At 52.8% G+C, this 16544-nt stretch overlaps 9 protein-coding genes across 9 annotated transcripts; all 9 read left to right on the forward strand.

The window, feature by feature from the left end:
• Nucleotides 1–95: 95 nt before the first annotated feature.
• DQ04_00231040 (flagellar associated protein) lies at nucleotides 96–941 on the forward strand (the record flags this gene model as incomplete). The annotated part of the gene is made up of 1 exon (XM_009308502.1): nucleotides 96–941. The coding sequence occupies one exon, from the start codon at nucleotides 96–98 to the stop codon at nucleotides 939–941; it is 846 nt and encodes a 281-aa protein (XP_009306777.1).
• A 290-nt stretch (nucleotides 942–1231) lies between these two features.
• On the forward strand, nucleotides 1232–2872 carry DQ04_00231050 (putative RNA editing complex protein MP61; the record flags this gene model as incomplete). The annotated part of the gene is made up of 1 exon (XM_009308503.1): nucleotides 1232–2872. One exon carries the CDS (start codon nucleotides 1232–1234, stop codon nucleotides 2870–2872), a length of 1641 nt encoding a protein of 546 aa, XP_009306778.1.
• A 363-nt stretch (nucleotides 2873–3235) lies between these two features.
• DQ04_00231060 (putative nucleoplasmin-like protein (NLP)) lies at nucleotides 3236–6124 on the forward strand (the record flags this gene model as incomplete). The annotated part of the gene is made up of 1 exon (XM_009308504.1): nucleotides 3236–6124. The coding sequence occupies one exon, from the start codon at nucleotides 3236–3238 to the stop codon at nucleotides 6122–6124; it is 2889 nt and encodes a 962-aa protein (XP_009306779.1).
• Nucleotides 6125–6590: 466 nt separating this feature from the next.
• Nucleotides 6591–6968, forward strand: DQ04_00231070 (ribosomal protein L24; the record flags this gene model as incomplete). The annotated part of the gene is made up of 1 exon (XM_009308505.1): nucleotides 6591–6968. The coding sequence occupies one exon, from the start codon at nucleotides 6591–6593 to the stop codon at nucleotides 6966–6968; it is 378 nt and encodes a 125-aa protein (XP_009306780.1).
• Nucleotides 6969–7184: 216 nt separating this feature from the next.
• Nucleotides 7185–8474, forward strand: DQ04_00231080 (HORMA domain containing protein; the record flags this gene model as incomplete). Its single annotated transcript, XM_009308506.1, has 1 exon — nucleotides 7185–8474. One exon carries the CDS (start codon nucleotides 7185–7187, stop codon nucleotides 8472–8474), a length of 1290 nt encoding a protein of 429 aa, XP_009306781.1.
• Nucleotides 8475–8773: 299 nt separating this feature from the next.
• On the forward strand, nucleotides 8774–9808 carry DQ04_00231090 (hypothetical protein; the record flags this gene model as incomplete). Its single annotated transcript, XM_009308507.1, has 1 exon — nucleotides 8774–9808. The coding sequence occupies one exon, from the start codon at nucleotides 8774–8776 to the stop codon at nucleotides 9806–9808; it is 1035 nt and encodes a 344-aa protein (XP_009306782.1).
• An 852-nt stretch (nucleotides 9809–10660) lies between these two features.
• DQ04_00231100 (hypothetical protein) lies at nucleotides 10661–12505 on the forward strand (the record flags this gene model as incomplete). Its single annotated transcript, XM_009308508.1, has 1 exon — nucleotides 10661–12505. The coding sequence occupies one exon, from the start codon at nucleotides 10661–10663 to the stop codon at nucleotides 12503–12505; it is 1845 nt and encodes a 614-aa protein (XP_009306783.1).
• Nucleotides 12506–13026: 521 nt separating this feature from the next.
• On the forward strand, nucleotides 13027–14640 carry DQ04_00231110 (endonuclease/Exonuclease/phosphatase; the record flags this gene model as incomplete). The annotated part of the gene is made up of 1 exon (XM_009308509.1): nucleotides 13027–14640. The coding sequence occupies one exon, from the start codon at nucleotides 13027–13029 to the stop codon at nucleotides 14638–14640; it is 1614 nt and encodes a 537-aa protein (XP_009306784.1).
• Nucleotides 14641–15332: 692 nt separating this feature from the next.
• Nucleotides 15333–16175, forward strand: DQ04_00231120 (protein MEMO1; the record flags this gene model as incomplete). Its single annotated transcript, XM_009308510.1, has 1 exon — nucleotides 15333–16175. The coding sequence occupies one exon, from the start codon at nucleotides 15333–15335 to the stop codon at nucleotides 16173–16175; it is 843 nt and encodes a 280-aa protein (XP_009306785.1).
• Nucleotides 16176–16544: the final 369 nt, after the last annotated feature.

Consider the following 16544-nt stretch of genomic DNA (forward strand, 5'->3'; position numbering starts at 1 on the left):
AGCACCCCATTGCCCCTGCAACTCGTACAAATAGCCGCGGAATAGCGTCGCGTGTCCCTGCGTGAAGAGTGGGCGGCGTTTTTGGCGCTATCTCCATGGCGCACTCCTTGGCGTGGCGGTACCTCAGCCCTGAGCACACGCACAAGTGTCTCGTCGCACCCGATGTTCCAGCGATCCGATTGCTGCTTCAGACCATTGACACCGAGACGGGTGGAAGGCTCTTGCAGACACCTCAGCACAGCGAGGGGCAGGTGCGGATTCTCCTCGACATGCTCGCTCACCTCATCCTCTTCAGCAGGTCGCGTCAGATGTCGCCTGAGAAGGTAAGCACACTCGTTGGAATCATGTTGAAATTACACGAAACGAGTATGTCGAAGCGCTACACACGTGCGCAGTCGTATCATGAAATGCGCGAACTTATGATACAGCACAGTGTCCCGCGCCCACCCTTTTCATGCGGCATCTTTACGATGCGTGACGCGCAGGAGTTTGACGAGTACATGTTGCAGTCCTATTACCGCCACTACAAGATGTATGTGTACGTCTTTGTGCCGCGTGAGGTGGCGAACGTGCGCTGTTTAGACGTGGCGCACATCCACCAGATTCCGCCAGTTGGTCTGCCATCGCTTGTCATCGCGACGCCGGAGAGTGAGTGGCGTGCCACAGTAGAGGAACAACAGCGCGAAGCAGAGGCGCATCAGATGGAAGAAGAGGATGCTACATCGGACGCAAACGAGCTTGAGAGGCTCCGGCAACGGCTGCTCGATGACCCGCACTACAGCGACGGCATCCGCGAGCAGCTTGCGAGCATCAAGAAGGAGGTGACAGGTAAGGCACTCGACCGCCTCGACGAGATCGAGTCGAGACTAGGAGAGATTGAGAAGAAGGTCGGCGAGTGCACGCAGAGGATGGACTCGCGGCAGAGCAAACACAAGAAGTAGAGTGAATTCGCGTTTGCTGTGTGTGTGTGTGTGTGTGTGTGTGCACGTTTGTGTGGGTGGTGTAATGTAGATGTATAGCTGGTGGAGGCGGCGATGGGAGTGGACAGAAACACCTATCATGGCACCAAGACATAATAACTCTCCAATTACACATGTACTACCTTGTATCGTTTGTTGTTGCGTTGTGTCTTCCGCTTTCTCTCATTGTTGTCCTTCTCTTTTCTTTCTTTTCTTTTCTTTTGTTTGTTTTGGCTTCGCTCTACAGTAGTTCGTCAGGTCCGACGGAGCTTATGCAGCGGCTTCGGCGTTGCCATTTCGCACGTGCCACCGTGTTTGCGACAACAGTAAAGCGAACAGCTTCTGGTGTTGATGCCGCTGCTGCGACCTCCGCGCTCTCCGTTGCGAAGCGGCAACACGCAGTGCCGGCGTCACCACACCTTGACGTGCCGGTGACGCCGCGCCGTGTGCGTCTCGTCTCTTCTAGCTCCGCTGGTGGCGTCACACAGGAGCCGCTGCCAGTTGATGTCAGTGTCTCTGTGGCCGACCCGAAGGACCCGTACGCGCATGTGCACATCTACCGCAAGGACATGGTATCAGATGCCGGTGGCCGAGCGTTTCAGCTAAGCGTGGATGTGCCGCTGAAAAAGTTTGTGGACCTCTTTAGTGATTTTGACGGCAAACGCTGTAAGCTTTGCAACGAGAGTTACATGCAGTGGCACAGCCACAGCGGCGTCATACCCCACTCGGGACGCGAAGCGTTGATGCTGGAGATGGTGCGTGCGTACTGCGGCACGCCAGAGGAAATTGCAAGGATGTGGTGGCACCGCCTCAACACCTCTCCCGTCTTCAACCGCATCCCAGTGCTGAGTCATGACAACAGCCACATCCGAAAGCGGCGTCTGCAGTACCTACTCAAGTTTCTGAAGGACCGAGATGTCATCCGTGACACCTTCAACGTAAATCAAAATGCCGGTGGTGCTGGTCGTTCGTGGGAGTTTGAGCGACTTGAGTGGATTGGGGACAATGTTGTGAAGTATGTCTTCAATGACCGCTTCAATGTTGTTTTCCCGGTGCGTGAGGGAGGTATTCGAGGACGCTTAGGCTATGCACAGTTTATGATTGATGGCAATGATGGATTGGCGCGTGCGTATGACTACCTGGAGCTGCAAAAGTTGACGTTGAGTGATCGTGTGGTAAGTAAGTTCAAGAGCGATGTGGTGGAGACATTGTTTGGGGAGCTGCAGCTATTTCTTTGGTCATCTGAAACAGACATCGGCACAGAGTATTTTGAACTTCCATTCACTAGCGAAATGTTTCCTCTTCGAGCGCTGGTATGGCACGTGATGGAAGAGTTGGCTCACGTTATGTTCATGTATCATGTTGATCATATTCTTGCCGCGATTCAACGTATCGTTCGTGAGCATCAGTTGCAGTTCATCCGGGCTGATCCTTCACTCCGCGGCAACACCGACTTGCAAAATGAACTTGCAAGCTCGCTTTACGCAAAGAAGGCTGTGAATTGCGGGAGCCGCCTGACTGCCACAAAAATGTCGCCCAGCTTGCGCTTCAAGGATGGTTCTGCCGCGATGTTTCACGAGTCTTCGAACTATGACGCATTTAGGCGGGTGTACGCGCTTGGTGGCCTGTTGCCGCGCCCTTTTGCTCGAGGGGAGTTAGCTGGCATTCCGTCATTTCTGCCGCAGTTGCAGGAAGACAACGCAATGGCGCGTCGAGTGCCGACAGAGTGGTGGTTGAATGTTGTCAACGCGTCTGAGGGGGATGGGGCGACGCACCAATGCGTGGCAGAGTCTCTCTCGCCAAACTCTGCCTCTGCGGTGACACCGCAGCCGAGGCTTGTTGCTTCTGTTGCTGCGCCGACGTTAGGGGTGCCGCAACTAAAGGATGAATTGCTGGTGCCGGAGCTTGTTTAACCGAAAACAGAGTGGTGGGAGGGGTGGTGGTGAAGGTGTTCACGTTTTTCCTCAGCCGTCTAACTGCAGCAGTGGCTCTGCTTCGGATGGGAATGATTTAGTCGTTTATTACATGGTATATTATGTATGTTTCTTTTTTTTTTTAGTTTTTCGTCTGTTCTCCAGTTATTTGATTTTTTTGTTGTTGCCTTTTTATTCGGGTTTACTCGTATTCTTTTCGCCTGCTGACACACACAACGGCGGCCCGCGGAGACGAAGGATCACCAAAGGGCAACACGCACACCAAAGGCCCTTCTCCATTCCCGGAGTTTGGACTGCGGATCGCACACACACACACACACACGCAATCGTCTGGCCAGCTCCATGTCTCGGAAAGAAAAGGAGACGGAGTTGGAGGAGCACCCCATGATGTCATCGCCACGCGCTGTGCTAAAGACCAGGACGGCCTTTCAGATTTACAAGGCTGAAGGCGCACCAGGGAGTGCTGCAGCGTTTAGCTCGCTCCCTACTGAGGAAGTCCTACCTTACAAGATAAAGTCAACTGAATTGACGCTTGTGGCTGCCTTGGCTGTTGTAGAGGCAAACACGAACGAAAAGAGATTGTACGGACCCGCCACGCTGCATGCTGCCAGTAATTACTTGTCTGACCTTCTTTCTTTCATACCATTGGGGGGACGTTCGCATGACCGACAGAAGGTTCCCATCAACTTTGGCGTGCTTCAACGCGTTGCGGCATTGTATGGAGCATCGGAAGACGTGCTGCAGACCCTCACGCATCTCGTGAAGACAAATCCAACCGCTGGCGAGGCGCCGCTTCGTGATATGTTGACCGTCTTGGACGACGTGAACGCCCTTGAAAAGTCTCTTCGGCAGGAGATGAAGGATGCAGGAGAAAAAATAGGCTCATTCTCCAAGTCCACTGTGTCCACATCGCCGCCAACAGAAGGCAGTAAGACATCTGCGGAGGACGACGGCTGCACCCCTGCGATTCCACAAACGAACTTACGGAAGCGTGTCTCCCGCTCATGTGAGAACACTACAGATGTTGCTGGTGTTAATACTGGAATGGCGGCAACGTCAAAAGCTGTGACTGAGATGATAGAGGAGGGGGAGGCGGAGCCGCCGAATAAAGTGAGTAGGGTGGAGGAAAGTGGAGGCGTGCCGCGTGCAGTGAAAAAGACAGCACCACGCCCATCTGTGCAGCGGACGGTGTTTGGACGCCTGCGCGCATTGACAACACCGGAAAAGAAGGTGGTGACTATTCTTAATCAGATGATTCAGCTTCTTGGCCATGTGTATGCGGTGCGCTACAACACTCTTCTGCCAATCTTTGACTTCCTCGAGGAGGGTGTGAGGCAGGTACAAGAAGTCATTGATGTGGAGCGAGCTTCCTTCAGTGCAAAACCCGAAGCAACGCCCCCGTCTACCGAGCCGTTCTTGGAAGTCTCACTGGAGGCCGTCCTGCAGGCGATACACAACGCATCACATATATTCAAAACGGATGAGGAATGCCGCTACGAGCTGGACGAGGACTTGCTCCACCCTATTGCGCACGCCTGCATGGCGGAAGTGAACCGCATCGAGGGATTCACCACGACACCATTTCTGGGTCCGTCAGAAGAGGCGTTGGCTGCTAAGGCGAAGGCGCGCGAAGCAGCGCGGGCTAAGCGAGACGAACAGCGCATAAAGGTCCTCGAGCGGGCACGGGCGAAGGAGGAGCTCGCGGTGAAGCGCGAGGAGGAGCGGCGGTTGGTGCGCGCTCACCTTGGCGAGTTGGATCCCGCAGGTCTCGTGGAGGACACCAGTATCAAAAACCCCGTCAGTAGCGGCTACGTGCAGTACGACACGCTACCACTAGAAACACCAGAGCACTATGAGCGGGCACTGTTCATCTGGGCCATGCTTACATCGCTTCCACGTGTGCTTCATCTCTCGCAGATGCCGTTTAAACTCTTCTTGAAGGGCCTTCTCTCAGACGAGGGACGCGACAACGGACTCATGGACGAGGTTTCGAGCGCGCTGCTGGAAGTCGCGATGGAGAATCTTCGCTCCACCAATGGCCCGCGCATCGTTACGCGAGGAAAGGACTGGTTCGACAGCATGACGGAGTTTGTTGCAGTGACAAGTGGCACCAAGAAGAAGCGTCCGCCGCCCCGCCCAAAGTCTGTTTCATATGACGATGAGGAAGATGATGAGGACAGTGACGAAGAAGAGGAAGACGAGGGTGATGTCGCGTCAGAGGAAGAAGAGGAGGAGGAGGAAGAAGATGATGACGAGGAAGAAAAAAAAGAAGAGGAGTCCGGGGAAAATAAGGAAGGCGGCGAGGATGCCACCAACGCAGCGGCAGGAAAGGCGGAGGACGTGGAGCCCGCGGCAAGTGGCATGGATGCGGCGATCAAAGCCACAATGCAGCGAGTGGCGGAGCTGCGGCAACTCGCGGCGTGGGGCAACCTCGACATGGAGGACCGCCTAAACCTGCTGCAGTACATGGTGACAGAGGCCCTCACCACCCCCGCGGTCCAGGAGGAGGCGGAGAAGATGCAGAAGATGCAGGAGGAGGCACAGACTGCGATGGAAAAGCGAACCAAGGAGTCCCGCGAGGAGGCCGAGAAGGAAATCAAACTTCTGGTTAAATTGTTTTCGGCGTCGAATTCGGCTGACAGCACAACTGAGACGTATGAGGAAAAGCGACAGAAACTGCTTGAGGAAATGGAGCAGCGGCTGTGCGATGTCGTGAGTGAGCATGTTGGTATGCAGGATGGCAAGGACATTGGTGCCCTCATCCGTCCGCTTGGCATGGACCGCTACCGGCGTGTGTATTGGCGCTTTCCATTCGACCGCCACATCTTCGTGCAGACCACCGCTGCCACAGACCACAAGTTCCCTTTGCTGCGTGAGCCAGTTGAGCTCCTACAAAAAACAATTACAGACCAAAAGTGCATGCTGTTGGACGATGAGACTGACATTGTTGACCAAAGGTGTAGTGTTGAGAACGGCCATGACCAAGCGCATGAAGGTGAGAAGACGGAAGAAGCGGCCCCGCAGCGGGTATGGGGCATGGTTCGGCCGGAGTACTTGGGACAGTTGATCGAAGGATTCGACAAGCGCGGTAAGCGAGAGGCGGCACTGCGGCGCTCTCTCGAGGCAATACGACCGTATCTGACGAGCCTGACTGAGCCACCGCAGGGTCGTGTCACGCGGACGCGGTCCCACACCTTTGGCTATTTTAACAAGCTGAAGCTGGACCTGTGAGTGGGGAGAGTGAAGTACATACCGACATACATACATACATACATACTTTACAGAGAAGAAGAAACACATTGAGCAGTGGCTTTCCTACCTTGCCTATAAGCATCACCCTTCACGAAACCTTGTATCTTCTTCGTACAGGAATTTTGGTTTGGCACAATGCTGCTTCCTCTGTATTGAAGGAAGTATATATGTGCATCCACACGCCTACTAGACGGAGTGGCTGCACACGTTGCCACGGGTTACCCAGCTCAAAAACTGTTTGGGGGGGAGTTCCTCTCGTGAGAGGGACTGCGTAATACGCTTGATTGACGTGATACAGAGTTACTCTTGATTTAATTGGCGTCCGCATACCTATTTGGTGTTTGTTTCTTCTGTCTGTGTAGGAGTAGTGCACTCGTGCGTCTCAATATCCCTTTTTTTTTCGTTTGCTGTTGTGTTGACACCATGTTGCAAAAGTAGCGAAGCCATGCGGACGATCGACTGTGAGTTCTCCCACTTCGCGGTGCACCCCGGCCACGGACGCCGCTACGTTCCCTTCGCGTTTCTCTCCACGAAGCCCGTGCTGACCTTCGCGCGCCCCAAGTGCTTTGCCATGTACATGCGCAAGAAGAACCCCCGTTTCGTCCCGTGGACGCGCACGTACCGCCGCATCCACCGCAAGACGACCACCGACCGCGTCAACCGCCGTCGTGCGGCCCGCACCGTGAAGGCGGAGCGCGGCATCGTCGGCGCTGACCTCTCGTACATCCAGGAGGTGCGCGCTAAGACGAAGAAGGTTGACCGCTCCGCCAAGGGCAAGGCGGTCCGCGCGGAGATGGCGGAACGCAAGGCTGCGAAGAAGTAGGGTGTACCAAAGCGCCTCTCAATACAAGCTTTTTTGTTTTCTCTTGTTTTTCTTTTCCTCTGCAATGCATCACTGGTGAAGGTGTTGAGGCTGTGGTATACTGTGCCATTTGGTGTGACCCACTCTCGAGACAAGGTCGCATGACGTGTTTCTCTTGTTTTTTTCTCTGTTTCTCCGTCTCTGTTGCGGCGATATTTTGGAAAAAAGAGAAGCACCATGACTTCGACGGCAGCGGAGGTGACACAGGTGCAGAGTCTCGCGGCCATTCGTAACTTCATCCGCGTGGCGGTTTCGTGTGTCACGTACTTGCGTGGCCTCTGCAGCGATGAGTCGTACCAGCCGCGGCAGTTTCTCGGTTTGCAGCTAAAACAGCTGGTGCGGGCATCACCTGAGGCAGACGCTATCTCTCAGTGGATGGAGGAAGGGGCGTTTGACGCGCTTAACAAGGGCTACTTGAAGGAGCTTGCCCTCTGCATCTACACGCCAAACTGCGCGGAGCTACTGGAGAGCTACTGCTTCACTCTGTCCTACAGCCCAGACGGGAAACGCGCTGCCTTGACTTTCGAGAGCAACTCACAGAGAAATGGGACGGGCAAGGCGCCTGTCGATGTTGTCACAGGAGTGGTCAATCGCAGAAAGCGGCGCACACGCCAAGAAGTGCAGCAGGCACTGGCAGGTATTATCACAAAACTAATGGAGGTGGTGGAGGGGCTGCCACCGCTGCTCTGTGAGCGTGTGTTGGTAATGCAACTGACGTACTACGAGGATGTGACGCCTCCGTCGTACGAGCCCCCGTGCTTCTCCCCGGCCAATGTCCACCTCGCGAACCTCCACCGACAGGAACAGAGGAATAGCACCAACATTGCTTCGCTTGATACTGGTCACCATGTGATGTCGGTAACCATTCGGCATCGTTTCTTTGATCGTCTCTTCTCGCAGTCGTCATTCCTTAAGGGAAACTGTGCTCTGACGGCATCGACTGCGGACACAACGGCAACAGGAACTGATGAGGGAGCGGCATCGAGAAACAAAGACAACACAGATGCCGCCTACAGACGCATGCCGACAATAAAAGAGTTGGCACAACAATGCTCTAGTGGTCAAACAGAGAAAAACTCTCATCTTCACTCGGAGGACATTACCTTTTTGATCTTTGCCAGTTTCATACTAACGAAATCACCCGCTGTTCATCGAGGACGCGTATCGGTGGGTGAAATAGAGGATTATCTTCGTGTCGCATGCCCCATGGAGGTTACGCTTGAGTCAGCGTTGCAAATGATGCGGCGACTCGAAGCGGAGGATGTTGTCATCCCCGATGGCAATCACGAGTGGCTCGTGTGCGCCCTTACTGCCACGACACTTGCACGCTCCCTTCTCACACAGCGGCAAGTTGTGCCATTTCTCAGCGTGCAAATCCGTCAAGATTTGGAGCGTCTTGCCACAAGCACCGATTCAACGCGGGTGAGTATTGCAGGGAAGCGCAAGCGATGTCGCATTGGTACTTGACGTTCGGTGTTTAAAAGAAACTTGTATTCCTTTTACTATTATTATTGTTGATTTGGTTTCTCCGATTATATATATATTTTTTCTGTGTCTGTGTGAAGCATACTAGGTTTTTCTTTTACTGTTTGAGGAAAGGTGGCGAGGCGTAGTCCTCTTGCTTTTCGAATTGATGTGGCGTGTGGTGAATGTCAGGGTCCAAACCTCTCTCGTGTGATAATGCAGGCTGTTGCTCATATCACATTCATTCCTTTTCTCTATCTCCGCCACTGTATTGCAGTATCATTTATTGCTGTAGCGTAGGTATGTGGTCGCGGTGCCGCGCAGCTGGTGCGCCCGCCACGTGCGAGCCACTGCTGCGTGTGCAGTACCGACAGTACCACGGGTTCCAGTTCGCCGGGTTCCACGGGTGGAAGATCCCGTATGGTGGCACGCCCAAAGTGACTAAGGAAGAGCTCGAGGGAACACGCTACTTCACGCAGCGGCCTAAGGATAAGTGGGATTATCATCGCGTCGATGAGAACATCAACTCCTCCTCTGAGTTTCGTAGGACAGATGACAGGCCAGCTTTCGAGCAGGGAATGCGTGAGGACAACTCCACAACTTCACATGGCGACATGCACACTCCCAAGAAGTACCGTCTGTACGAGTACTTTGACGAGTACACAAAGCCTGGCGTCAATACAAAGGCGGCTGCCTGCTACGCTGTTAAGGAACAGTGGGATGCAGAAGAGTTCTACTATCCAGGAGAGGCGTGGAAACAGAACCGTCCCGGCTTCCGCAGTGTACCCAAGGAGCTACTTAACCGTCAGACATGGTATCATTGGTCTGACACCATCATGAAATGGGACGAGATTCAGCCAACTATTCGTACACGATCATGGAACCCAGACTGGCCCCCACCAGGTTACACAGTGCCAAAGCTGCAGTGTAAAAAAGAATTTGTCTTTGGTGTTGAGGAACCGGGGCTTGTGTCGGAGGTCGAACGCTACAACTGGTTCCGATCGTGGAGTGATAACAACTTGCGTTGTGGCTGGAAGGACATCTGGCTGTTTGCCCTAATGTTTGGACTCATGTATTTTATGACTCGAAATGCTCTAGATATGATAGTGATGAAGGCCATGATGAGCAATATGTTCTACCCTGGTAGACAGTTTGTGCGCTCCTTTGGGACACCAAAGGACTGGGAAACGGGTGCCTTTTGGTGGCAACGCCCCTTAGAGGAATTCCCAAACCAGGGGGAGGTATGGTACTTCAATGAGGCTCGTTACAAGTACATCAACTACATCAAGAAACGGGATGCACAGGAGCAGGAGTTAGCGAAGGCCGAGGCTGCATGATAATGAGGAAGTAGGATCGGGGTCAACAATGGGGAATATGGGATTTGCGTATATATGAGGCAAGTATAGGACTGGGTTCATACTAGCGCTGCAAAGGTGCATAGAGTGTGACAGGAGGTTTTTTTTTGGGGGGGGTGGGGAAGAAGGGACGCTTTGTTTACCTTGCTTGCCGGGTTAACTCGTCGTTAGTGTCATGCCATATTGGCGACAGGTGTACACGGTGGAAGTTGTTGTTGTTGTTGTTGTTGTTTTTTGTTGCTTGACTCTTGCAAAGTGGTGAGATTATAGTAGACGCGAAGCTTTTCAGCTCCCCATGTTATCGGGTAGGAGAATTTTCAGAGTAGCGAAGTTGTAGCATCCGTGTTTTTTTTTTTGTTTTTTGGTCCAAGCTTTTGTTTTTTGTGCATGAACGTTTTGTGTGGCATTTAAAGATATATTCCCGTGTTATTATTATTATTATTATTATTATTATGTGTCTGGTTGTTGCATTGATGAATCCTTCCGTTTTCTTCACTTTTTTTCTCTTGTTGTCGCTACAAGTCTTGAATTATTCCTCTTCAGGTTTAAAGAAGTATGGCTGCAGTGGCGCGTGAGAGGCGTGGTCGGGTGAATCTCCCCCTGTGCTAAGCAATGTACGTTGTGGTGGAGCAGGCGTGTTGAAGAGATCGGAAGGGGGAGAAAGAGAAATCTACCTCATTCAGTCCGTCGTGATGCCCAATGCGTGTGTCTGTATATATATTTTCCTTGTTTTTTAGACCCTCCACATGTATTCCCCCTCTGGTGTGTGTATGGTGCTGTTCCCCCTCCTCCTCCTCTTCTTCCCCCACGTACCTACCTAGAGGGCGGTGCGTCATGCTCAACTGCTCCATTCTCTGCCAGCACGAGCTGAGCGGCAGCCCCGAGGGGGGCAGTGGGGCGCCACGAGGAGGCGAGCCGGCGCTGCACAGTGCCATCCGTCTCATAAGATGGGGGTCGGGTGGTCGTCAGGGAACCGTGCGCAAAAACAAGCGCATTTCGGATGCTGGATTTGATGCTTCCTTCATGGAAATGATTGTGAATCGCCTTACAGAAGGCGCGAGACCTTTCCTTGAGGCAGCGGAATTTCCAATATCCACGCACCTGTGGCTATTTGTGCAGGAGCCGTACCGCAGCGCTTGCTTTCATCTTTTTGCAGGTACGGATGAGTTGGTCGAGTACATTCGACGGAATGCTGTCCCCCTCCCGCAGCAGACGCATGGCGATGTGCCCACGATGGAGAGACCGTTTTCTGCGTCGTCACCATTGCCACCACAATTATCATCATCATCATCATTATTTTCAGAAGATGCTGAGGCGGGATCACATGGTTTTAGTGCCTCCTTGTTCTCGTCGTGTCGGCTATCACCGCAACGCGGCGTTATGGTGCCTGATGCAGCGCACTGCCCCACGTACTGGGTGGATCTTCAGTGGGACGACGCATCGCAGGTGGATGCGCTGCTCGGTGCACTCGGTTTGGAGGCGGTGGGTGAAGAGGTGGTGAATATTACGGCCATTGATCACATCGTAACAAAAGACTGGTGCAACGCTACTTTCGCCGTGCTGACGGGATCGATAAAGAGGGAGGATAAGGAGGCTGCTGCTGCCACTGATGCGGCCGAGGAAAAGAAGGAGAGTAGAAGGGGCGCTGGAGATCTTGGGTCTTTGGGGACTGTGTGTGTGGACCCGAAAACCAGTGTGCCTGTGGTGTGCCTGGTGCTGAAGCATTGGCTCATCACCATTCACTCTGCCGCCGTTGAGGAACTCGTTGGGGTCGCAAGGCATGTTTACCGAAACTGTCGCAGTGGATTCTTTGGCGGGAGTGAGCCCGTTGACCTCCACGCCGCGTCGGTTGCTATGATCCCGGTTGCACATCGCTCTCAGTTAGGTGGAGGCCTCAGTTTTACCCGCTCGCCTGTCAATAACTCCATCTTTCGCCTCCAACAATCCACTGTTAAGGCTCCGTTTGGGGGAGCCTCCTTCGTGGAGGAGGGCATGTCTTTTAACCAACTGACACCTTTGCGGGTGTTTCTTCTTTTGATGGATGCCTCAGTTCGTAAATTCTCTTCAAATATCCGCCTACTCTTGCGAGAGATCGATGCATTGGAAAACGATGTTTCTGCGGTGTGTGATGTGGATGGGCAATCACGGGGGAGTGAAGACGAAACCATGAAGTTGTTCAATGCATTGCAGAAGGACATATCTCTATTAAAGCGTAAAGTTGGAAACGCCTCTGTGCGATGCAATAGAAAGGAGGAGGTGCTATCGGCGCTTATGAACCCTCGGCAAAAGGTGTCTTTTTTAATGCAACAAGTTCACGACGTGGAGTTGTGCCAGTACAGCTACGAGAAGGTGCGCTCCTTGAGAGAAGAACTGAACCACCGGCGAGGTGTTCTCTCACGAACAGCAGAGACCTTGAATGCTTCTATCTCATTATGTATTGCGAGGAACTCGTACTGTCTTCAAAAAAATACGATGCTGCTTCTTTCCGTGAGTGCGGTTTGGAACGTGCTTTTAGTTGTCGGCGGCTTGTTTGGTATGAACTGCCCCGTTCCCTACGGAACGTCACCCGGGAGCACTAACCACAATGCATTCTATGTACTGAGCTCTGTACCGATGTTATGTCTGCTGATCCACCTCGTCGTGATAGCGGCAGACTTCCGACGCGTGTGGAGAGGATAGTGGGGGATGCGCGCCAGTGTGTGTGCATTCGCAGAAGAATAACGTCTGGAGGAGTTGTGCGTGAGAGAAGAACTCCTGCCGTGGGTGGGAGAGTTCGGACAGGACGCTCACACCATACACAGCAAAAGTATGTGATTGGCGGTTACACGTCTGTTTTTTTTTTTCGTTATTGATACGTCAGGAAGGAGCTGTTTTGGTTTCTCCTTATCCTTTTTTGCCTCGTTCTCTCTCTCTCTCGCTCCTCTCTTTGCCCCCCTTCCTTCCGCCCTCTATTTCTTTAGCTCCGCGAGAACTTGGAGAACGATGCCCTGTGCTTCTGCGATTGTGAGCAAAGCACTTTTATTTTTGTTTGGAATCTTCGCGCCTTTCTCATCGCGTTCATGTCTTTTTTTTTCTCCTTAAACTCCACATCAGTAGAGTTTTGTTTAATTACCAGTAAAGCCACTAATTCTTTACAGAACCCTACCTCATAGCCGGTGCTGCTGGCACGTAACCGGTTGGGTAAGCGCCACGGGAGGGGTATGGACGTGCTCCGGCAGCTTCAGGCCGAAGAGGAGCAGCAGCCATGTGTGCCGGCAACGTCAGGCGTGGCTGAGCGCGCGAATCTTGCTGCACTTTGGGCTGCTGCCGCGCCGCGCATCATGTCCATGGACACGGACGACAATGCGCCGAGTGATGACCTTAATAGTGCTCAGGGTGGCACACCCGACCGCGTTGATCAATACTACGACGACCGGCACGTAGTCCCGTTTCACATCAATGAGGAAACGTTCCCGGTGCCGACAAAGATGTCGGACGAGCCGTGGTGCCCAGGGAAGCCTCTGCGCGTGGCCTACGTCAGCTGGAATATGGGACATAGGGAGGCGTGTAAAGAGGAGGTGTCGCTGTACTGCATCCGCCCCAATGCCCATATCATTGTAGTATGCACCCAGGAAAACGGAGACCACCTCGGCCTCAAGGGGAAGCAGAAGCGGTGGACGAAGTTTGTTGGGCAGACGTGTCTGCAGAACCTCTACACACTCGTGGGGCACAAGACATTGTGGTGCATACAACTTCTCGTCTACGCCCGGCAGAGCGATGTTGCGCCATACGTGCAGCAGACTGATGCGTCAAGTGTGAAGACGGGCATAGTGAATGGCTTAGGTGGCAACAAGGGCGGCGTCGCGGTGGCGCTGGCGCTATCCATGTCTGTCTCGCCTCTGAAGGTGAACCCGGAGAGCCTGCACAAGAACACTTCCTTTTCGATGGGGCAGTCGCCCTCAGCCTTCTCTCCGAGAGAGGGGCCTGGTGCATCGCTAGACGCCAAGAGTGATTTCGGACGCGCCGTCACAGCGCCTCCGTATATAACCCTGCTGTTCATTGGGGCACACTTGGCCGCACACCAAAAGGGAGTGAGCTTGCGAAACAAGGATTATCACTCTATTATACGAGCGCTTCAGGTTGGTTTTTGTGGGCGTCATAAGGCATTCTTTGAGAAGCTGCACTCGGACAGCAAGAGCATGACAAAACATACTAACTGTGACGGGGCAGCTGGTGAAAACGGTGTAGGGGCCACATATGATAAAAACGGTGATGTTGATGATTGTAATAGTAGTGAGGATGACAGTGACGTAGATGACGAATACAACCTCTCCGTGATGCAGCTGCCACTCGCAGAGTCGCAATCAGGCTCAGAGAGCCACCGCGACGTGACGGAGGAATTTGATCTGGTATTCTTTGGTGGTGATCTCAACTACCGCATCAATGGTACACGCAAGGCAATTGAGTACATCATCAAACAACACAAGGATATCCGCTCTATTCTCATTCACAATGATCAACTGAATCTGGAGAGAGCGAAAGGTGTTGTTTTTCACCGTTTCCAGGAGGGTAAGCTTTTGTTTCGCCCAACGTATAAGTACGAGATTGACCACGATGCGTATAATTTTACTAAAAAAAAAGACCGTATGCCGGCGTACTGTGACCGTGTCCTCTATAAGACGCGTCTGAGGTCCGGATCGAGCCGAGTGAAGATTCGTCTCTACACGGATGTACAGCAGGTGCGGACAAGCGACCACCGCCCCGTCGTTGCTATATTTGATGTCGCAACGCAGGCCTATAGTATGCCGGAAGTAAAGAGAGCTTCCTCGATTTGAAACTGGATGTTGCTGCTGATGTATCGTTTCGTTACCTGGTCTTTGTTTTCGTTCAAGTTGAGTCTTACCATTTGTCATTCGCAATCGAGTGGGCAGTAGGACTTAAACCACTTGATCATATATGAAAAGTGTACACATATGGCTTTAGTTCGCTTTTCAATTCATCCTCCTACTTTCTTTTTTGTCATCCCATGAATCTCATCGCGGCATTTCATACTGGGAAGGCAGAGGCATGAGTTCCCATCTCTGTGTCGATGTGCGTTTGCTGTTGAGTGTTGAAGTGTGTCAAATCACTTGTGTTTTGCCTCCCTCGCCATCTCTCTCTCTCTCTCTCTCTATCTGCGTGTGTGTCTTTGTGTGGCCCACTGTTGACTTCATTTTCTACTTCTCAATGTGTATCTCATTTGTTTTCTCTTTCTAGTGTTTGCGCACGATTCTTTACTCTGCTGGTGCGAGATACATACATACAAACAAAACCACTCAGGTCCTCTCCAGCACCTGCAGAGGTGTTTTGACGCGTCGTGAAGTAACGGTGCCAATCAAACTGCACCACCAACAATAGCAACAACAAGAAGAGAAAAACAAATATGTCGTACACACGTCGCGCCTCTCACGCTGACAGCTGGTATGATGGCTCCGCGACGAGGCTGAGGGCTACAGTCGATGGACTGTTCGCAAAGGCAAAAAAATTCATGTGGGGCGACAACGAACAGCTTGTCGGTGTCATCTCGCCTCATGCAGGCATCAGTTACTCGGGCAATACGGCGGCACACGTGTACGCAGCACTGCACAACTACTTGTACGGGGCAAAAGGAAGCGAAGTCACCCGCATCTTCCTTTTGGGGCCGTCGCACCACAAGGGCTTTGAGGGGGTGGAGATGTCCGGCGCGCAGCAGTACGAAACACCGTTTGGCCCGCTTGCCGTGAGCACCATCACCGTTGAGGAGGTCGCCCAAGCGCTTCGCAAGGCCAATGTGCCGGTGGGGCGCATGTCAAAAGTCACTGATGAAGACGAGCACTCCCTTGAGATGCAGCTGCCGTTCGTTTCGCACATTCTACACTATCCACCCAGCGGAGCCACCGCCGCGAAGGGACGTGTGGAGCTGGTGCCGATGCTTCTCGGTTACATGAACCGGGGGATGGAGGATCGCATTGGTGCCGTCTTGTCGGCGTACTGCGGGGACCCGTGCAACATCTTCGTGCTGAGTTCCGACTTCTGCCACTGGGGCTCAAGGTTTCAGTACGCATTCCACTACCAGAAGGCAAATTACCCGGAAATCGCTGAAGCCATCATCGCAATGGACCATGAGGGCATGGATTGGCTGGAGAAGCGCGATATAAACGGCTGGCACGAGTACCTCGCCAAGACCAAGAACACCATCTGTGGCAGGAATCCCATCTCCGCGGGCATGGTGGCCTTGAAGAACCGAAAGACGGTCTCAGTGCGTTTCCTGCACTACTCGCAGTCGAATCGCTGTGCGAATCTATCGGACTCTTCTGTGAGTTACGCCGGGGCCGTCATCACACAGGGCTGAGATTAATTGTGTGTGTGTGTGTGTGTGTTTGTGCGTAAGGGAGACAAAAAAGGGGGAGGTTGGATGGAGAGGAATAGGGGAAGCAATCATGCGCGGGTGATGTTGGATCGTCCCTCCTTCATCCAGGATGCTCTCATTTTCCCTTTATTTCCATTTAAGGTCGGCTTCTATTTGCTTTCTTTGCAAGGACGTACAGCTATTGTTTTTTTTTTTTTTTGGTAGTACTGCTTTTGTTGTTGTTGTTGACGGTTGTGTGGTTGTTCATGTGAATCCCTTCGTTTGTGTGTGGAGTGTTGTGGAGGCTGTTTGACGGACGGCCTCCCACTCACGTGGTGCGCGCTGGGCCGGTCCTGCTGGCTGCTCCGGTGC

The sequence above is a fragment of the Trypanosoma grayi genome (genome assembly GCF_000691245.1).
Source record: "Trypanosoma grayi strain ANR4 Tgr_23_V1, whole genome shotgun sequence".
NCBI classification, from domain to species: Eukaryota; Euglenozoa; class Kinetoplastea; order Trypanosomatida; family Trypanosomatidae; genus Trypanosoma; species Trypanosoma grayi.